At 38.4% G+C, this 7,102-nt stretch overlaps 1 protein-coding gene across 1 annotated transcript in view; it reads right to left on the reverse strand.

Annotated features, from left to right (window-relative positions):
• Window positions 1-806: 806 nt before the first annotated feature.
• Window positions 807-7,102, reverse strand: part of IPMK (inositol polyphosphate multikinase) — a gene marked incomplete at its 5' end in the record, with an annotated part of 29,362 nt that continues 23,066 nt past the window's right edge. The window contains 2 exons of the mRNA XM_015813259.1: window positions 807-1,405; window positions 4,461-4,542. Of these exons, the coding sequence (XP_015668745.1) occupies window positions 807-1,405; window positions 4,461-4,542 (681 nt within the window). The remainder of the gene's footprint in view (window positions 1,406-4,460; window positions 4,543-7,102) is intronic.

Raw genomic sequence — 7,102 nt, forward strand, 5'->3', positions numbered from 1 at the left:
ACATATTACATGGTAAGAATATTTGGCCATGAAAAGATTAACACCTCTACCCAAGTTTAATAATGCAGAACATGATTATCTCTCACTAAAAAAAAATCAGTTACACTAGAATAGATTTTAAATATCTACTCCTTAAAAATATTATTAGCTCCAGTTTTAAAAATATATCAAATACTCAAGAATAATACAGTAAACTCTTAATTTAATGGACCCCAGTTTGGTGGTCTTTTGATATAATCGTCTAACTTTTTGCTCAGACTCCAATGCAAGTTTTTCTGTCAAATGAAAGATTTCTCTGCTACATTATTTTACTGCAAATGACATCATTTAACTATTATGTAGTTATGCAAACAATGTAAATTCATAAAAGCGATATAAATTTCAATTTAATGGATGCAACCTTATCCTGAATAGTCTGTTAAATTTTGATTTTAGTATTCTCTAATGATTTTCTAGTATTCCAGGAGAGATATGGCTCAACATTATGGCTGCACGACAGCTTTTCAATTAAAATATGTAAGTATGTAAAATAACTCAAGTCATTTCAACCAATGCAAGATATATCCAATATCAGATAGGCTTTGTTTGTTAACTGTAGATTCCTATAACTACCAGTTAAATCTCATTAGCTTTTTCTTTTACTAATTACAGAATAATTTTCCTGAGTAACATTATAAAATACCTGGTAATTCTACCAAAAGTATAAAGACAAGAAAATGTAGAACAATATAAACCAAGGATCACAAGTGCAGAAATGTTGTTGCTTTTCATTATATTTGGCCCTCAGTAAAAATCACTGCAAAAATTTAGTTATCTAAAATATTCTGAAGGACAGTAATTAAGTTTTTCAGCCCATAAATGTAGCCCTTATCTCGCATATCGCTAGGGAATACATGAGCAAAATCTATCATCCGGACTTCAACTTCTTCATTTCCTGGAAGAGACATGGGCATTTGGCTGAAAACTTTTTCCAGCTGAGGTATAACATTTCCATTCAAATGTTTTTGTGAAAAGCAAGAACTGCTCTTCCATAGATGGTCTCTTAACAAAAACTGATTCTGGTGCCTGTTGTGAAAAGTATATGTTTTAGAAAAATCTTTGCCATCTGAAGTCTCTACCTTCCCCATTTCTGAGGCATTGATGATATGAATATTGTTGTTGCATTCCAATGTATTATCTGTACTATCACTTGGCACTTGGTCCTTGGCTACTTTGTTCTTCTCAACCAAACAGCCATCATTTAACCACGGAGACCAACCGTCATAGACAAATAGTAAAGAACTTGCATAAAAGTTAAGTTGCTTCTGGCTCTCAAACCAGTGCAAGATTTCTTTAATCTTTTGAATACTAACAGCTACAGCGTCTTTTCTCAGAGTGAATCCATTATAGAAAAAACGAGCCACACCTACAAAAGAAACAAAAACAATTAGCAGGCAAATATCATAATCTAACAGAATTCAGGATTAAATTGGCACTTCAAAAATTCAGCAATATGTATTACTGCCCTAAGTTTGCATTTTTAGTTTTCAAAATTAATTGCAGAAATTTACGGTGAAAGGACAAATGACAGGTTTGAAATAATCAGAAGTTCATACAGTTGCCAAGTATACGGTACCATATGTACTTCTGTTTCCACAACTCAATTATATACAGTGGTGAAAGGAATTAGTGAACTCTTTAGAATTACCTACAACCTTGCAGCTTTGTGTCTTGCAAGGTGATCTGAGTTTTAGTTGAGTCGTTTTAGTAGATAAACAAAAATTGGGGTAAATATTATATGTTCTTACTGAATACATTGAACCAAAGTTCAGTCACTGCTTGAAAAGTGTGAAGTTTTAGACCAGACATGTCAAACTCGTGACGTCACGTGATGCCGTGCAATGTATCAGGACAGTTTTGCCATTGCCGGCAATGGGATGGGCGTGGCTTCCAGATGACGCGTCTGGCCTGCAGGCCAGCAGTTTGACATCCCTGTTTTAGACTGAGGAATTCTGGGAGTTGAAGTCCACAAGTCTTAAAGTTGCCAAGTTTGAAGACCCTTGTTTTAAACTAACTGGTGGCAGTTCCTTTAGCAGCAATTATTGCAAAATGTTTCTTGTTTGTCCTCATCAACCTCACACAATGGTTTAAAGGTACTTTGTCCTCATTCCTCCTCACAGAACTATTTTAATTCACTGTGTTGAATTAAAACATCAGTATGGTGGAGCCATGCAAATTTCAGGGAGAATTCAATCCAAGGGGTAAGTGTTGCAAGATACCCTTCTGGGGTCCCAATAGATGACACTGCTTATTGAAGAGACCCAACACTTGACTTGTAGAAGCTGGATAGAAACAATGAGATAGGCAGTCCCTCAGGTAAGCTAGCCCTATGTCATGGAGGGCTTTGTAAGTAATAAAGAGAACTTTGAATCATACCCAGAAGCAGAGAGGAAACCAGTGCAATTCACAGAGTAGAAGTGTCACATAAGAATACCCCTCATTGCCTGCACTGTTGTGTTCTGGCCCAGCTGAAGTTTTCAAGCCATTTGAAAACAATCTTACATAAAGTGCACTGCGAAAATCTTGAGGTAACTAGGGCATGAGTGACTGTCTAAAGGATGAAATCCTTTATTGGAATTCAATGTTTTTTCTCCAAACATAAAATGTGTTATTAATGCCAAAATTTCCATTCAGTTTATCTGCCCATAGTGCGGCCTCTGGGGCATCCAGGTGGTCTTCAGAAAACCTGAAATGAACAGTAATGTTTCCTGGAGAGATGATTCCATCTTCTCATGCATACTACTCTTTTTCAATGTTTTCTTTATAATGCAAATTATTGTAGACCTTGTTCTTGGGATGGTTTTTGTTGGGCAACCATTCCTGGCAGGGTAAAAATGGTATTATACTTCTCAATTTATATACTGTCAATCTGACTAGAAATTGAGGGTGGCCAAAAAAAATTGTTGCCCTTTCCAGTCTGCTAACTATTAGCAGCCCCTTTTCTGAGTTTGGCAAAGACCTCTTATAATTAGATTATGGTTTGCTTCCATAACCCAGTATTGGATAGAGTTACTTGTCTTTTTGTTGATTTGTTGATTGTTTTTAATTGAAGAAAGCCTTCAAATTCACTTCTAATTATGATCTATTGATTGGAATATTTGATTCAACTTTTACTGTTTAAAAGTTCATAGTCTTAGAGGACTTCACATTTTTATTCAAAGACAGTGAACATCGGTTCAATGAGTTCAATAAACATATGACATAGTATTTGTTTCTGGGTGTTCTTTGTTTAACCAGAATCTCTGTATCTAAATAATAGGGCCTAAGTGCAGCTCTGTTTATTTCAGGTTACAGCACTACAAGAGAGCAAATAATTTTACAGGTTTCAAAAACTTTTTCTTACTGCCATCAATTAGAACAGCAATAAATGACAGACCATCTGCAGGATTCATTATTTACTGGCAGTCCATATATATTTAAAAAAAACATAGATAAAAGATTGCGAAGATCAGACAGAATGGAGGCATTCTGGGCACCTTCTATCAAGCAACGTCATCTAGTGGGACCCCAGAAGCATGCCTTCTCTGCCACAGCACCTGCCCTCTAGAACAGCATTCCCTCCTCCCCCCAAGTTCCACACAGCTCCAAACCTATAAGATTTCCACAAGTCTTTAAAAACCTAACTTTACTCTAGGCCTGGCAGATTTTTTATCATTTAAAACATGATAAACATGCTTTGTTCAGCTGCACCAGTTTTCTTTTTTGTTATCCTTTCTTTTTAATTATGTAAAAGAAAGTGTCATTTGGCATTTGTGCTTCTAAATCTAGATAAATAAATGAATGGGTAGCTAATTTATTCTTCAGAGATTTATAACTACCTTTTCTCCTGATATGCTGTAATTTATTTATTACTAAGGCTTATGTGCTGCTTCAATCACATATGTCTTTAAAAAGCATATACTACAGAATGAAGGCCTTTTTCCAGAAGGTTCTGGAGCCTCATGCTAGTCCAATACTGATTGGTATTTAGATGTTTTGCAACTCTTGTCCTAAGAATAAGTGATTGAGGCAAAATCACCTAAACTATGACTTGTATGCCTAATGGATGACTAGAACATGGGCCTCGTCAATCCAACTCCAGCACCTTAAGTGCTATACCACATTGTTCTCAATATAAAGCACAATATTAATGCTCAGTCTTTTTACTCATCATTCACAGTAAGAGATTTGTGCATAAAATAGCTTTATCCCTTCTATAAATACTACTGGAAAATGTCTCCAACTATATTTTACAACAGCACCAACTCTGGTTAAAAAAACATGCTACTTCTTTGTCTCATTTGACATTCTGTTATATTATCAACAACTACTTTCTTAATTACCAGGCACACATGGTTCAAAGTCCATAGCACAAACTCTAGCCTGACTGTTCCTTTTTAAAAAGTCATTTGTTTAATATAGTGCTTTTATACAAAGATTACCATCTTTTATCGTTTCTTTTGTTAATCCTCTTCCATAATGCTGGTTCTGTGTCTCATAGCTACCAGTAGGGACATGATAAACCTTTAAAAAAGAAAAGAGAAATGTCTAGCTCATATCTTGAAACTTTTTTTAAATTTTTATTCTAGCTTAATGTTACACTTATATTAAAACATTTTGCTTCAGACCACAGAAGTCTGAAAGAATTTGAGAAGTTAGATCTAGTTAGATCTTTGTAAAACACAAGAATAGGGTATTTTTTAAAGAAGTATCATAATGCTTTATTTATAGTATAATCAAAGAAACAAATGAATACAAATGAATATTTTGTGTATAATATTGAGGAATTGTCAGACATATTCCTTCAAATCAATTGCCCTATGAACATTGATAGCTTTATGTTTTATTGAGAATCTAAATTAACTAAAAATCATAGCAAAACAAAATTTGATTCAGAGAACAATATAAATATTTGGTACATTCAAATTTCTAGAAACTAAACCAAAAATACAAATGTATATAACCATATACAGTAGCAACTTTTAAAAAAAAAATCTAGAAAACATTTAGAAAGAAAATCTAGAAATTTCTTGCTTAAACTCTGTGCTTTTATAAAATGCATTTTCATAATTAATTAAATAGCAAAATACATTTAAATAAACAGCAAAATAATCACAGATCACCAAACAATCACCACAGCCATAGTGGCGCAGTGGTTAGAATGCAGTACTACAGGCTAACTCACTGCTCACTCCAGGAGTTCGATCCTGACCGGCTCAAGGTTGACTCAGCCTTCCATCCTTCTGAGATGGGTAAAATTGTTGGGGGGCAACATGCTGACTCTGTAAACCACTTAGAGAGGGCTGTAAAGCACTGTGAAGTGGTATATAAGTCTAAGTCAGACATGTCAAACACAAGGCCCAGGGGCCGGATGCGGCCCGCAAAATGGTTTCATGTGGCCCGCGATGCCAACAGTGATGGAATGGCCGTTGCCGTGGCCCTGGCCCAGGCCGGCCGGGAGCCAATGTACAATTTTGTGGTGGCCGGGTGGCGCGAATCTGATGAGAAGTGCAATGCTGCCTAGCCCCCAGCCTGCCCAGTTTCAGCAGGCAGCAAGGTGCAAAGCTGGTGAACTTCGCACTGCCCGGCTCAACCTCTCGGCGCTGTGAGGAGAGCACCCCGCTGCCTGCCAAGACCGGGCAGGCTGGGGGCTGGGCAGCATTGCGCAGGTAATGTTGACTCTGATGCTGCTCATGGCATCCCCTCCCCCAGAGTCCACCAAGCCAGATATGTGAAGTAGGTGAGGGCCATGTGCTGGCCACTTCCAGGCGATGGTGCATTTCTTCATTCCTCACGAAGGGTGACACCTCCCCAGCTGCATTTCTTGCCTGTTTTTCTCCCTCCCTCATCTCAAATATTTTCCCACCACTCTGTACTTAGGAAGGAAGAAAGGAAAGAGGGAAAGAAGGAGAGGGAGGGTCTGAGGGAAGTCCTGCCTTAGTCCTGCCCTGTTGCTCTTTCACCATCCCCTTGCCCCCTCCTCCTGGCCTATCCTGGGGGTCTCCCGTCCTATTGCTAAGGAAGCTTCAGATATAAAGCTGGGTCTCCTCCCATGGAGAGAGAATGGGCCTCCCTCTGATTTTGCCCTCGTACTCATCATGAGCAACCTGGGTAAGGAGAGGAAGCACAGCAGCAGCAGCCTTGAAGAGGAGGTAAGTGCAGCTGGGTGCTCCCTTGGGGAAGTGGGGCTGGGCTTGGTGCTGCGGGTGCTCGAGGGCCAGGCTGGGCGTTTGACCTCTGCTGCCCAAGGCTCTGGGCAGCCCGTGCCACCATCCAGCCCCCCCTCGCATGGCCTGAGAGGAACAGTGAGGTTCCTCCAGTGGACCATGTCTTGGCACTTGCCTGGTCCCACCCCTTTCTGCCAGAGACCCTCAGATCTGTCCCACTCCTGCCCAGGCCCCCACAGGCACCCTTGACGCGGACGATGTAGAGCTGGCCACACCCACTCCATCCATGCCCACCCAGTAGGCCATACCCACTGTGGCCACACTCACCTAGCCCCCCCCCAAGGCAACCGCAATGCTGATGCGGCCCTCAGTGAAATTGAGTTTGACACCTCTGATCTAAGTGCTATTGCTATTGCTATATTTAAGGACTTGTCATATATCTGTACATGCATATAAAACTTTACTCAACAGTTTCAATAAAAGGTAACTATATTTATTATAACTCTCTGTATACAGATAGTCCTTGTTTAACGACCATTCATAGTTACAACAGTGATGAAAAGTTTACATCCAGTCGTCACAATTAAATCCTTTGCAGGTGTGTAAAGAAAGGAAAACTGAAGTACTGTAAGATCGTAAGCAGCTGCAGTTTTACTTAATGACCATTTTGCTTAATGACTGAGTTGCTGGTCACAATTGTGGTAGCCAAACAAGGATTACTTGTAAGTAAGAAGAAGAAGTAACATCACTTTTTCAATCTGCCAAGTGGAGTCATTTTTCTTGTCCAGCCATAATTTTGATGTAATAAGTAGTTTTTAAAAAAATCCAAAATATTTTTCTACAATAATAATAATAATAATAATAATAATAATAATAATAATAATAATAATAATAATAATAATAATAATAATAATAAT

This window comes from Protobothrops mucrosquamatus, unplaced genomic scaffold (genome assembly GCF_001527695.2).
Source record: "Protobothrops mucrosquamatus isolate PMUCROS unplaced genomic scaffold, P.Mucros_1.0 scaffold149, whole genome shotgun sequence".
In the NCBI taxonomy this organism is placed as follows: domain Eukaryota; kingdom Metazoa; phylum Chordata; class Lepidosauria; order Squamata; family Viperidae; genus Protobothrops; species Protobothrops mucrosquamatus.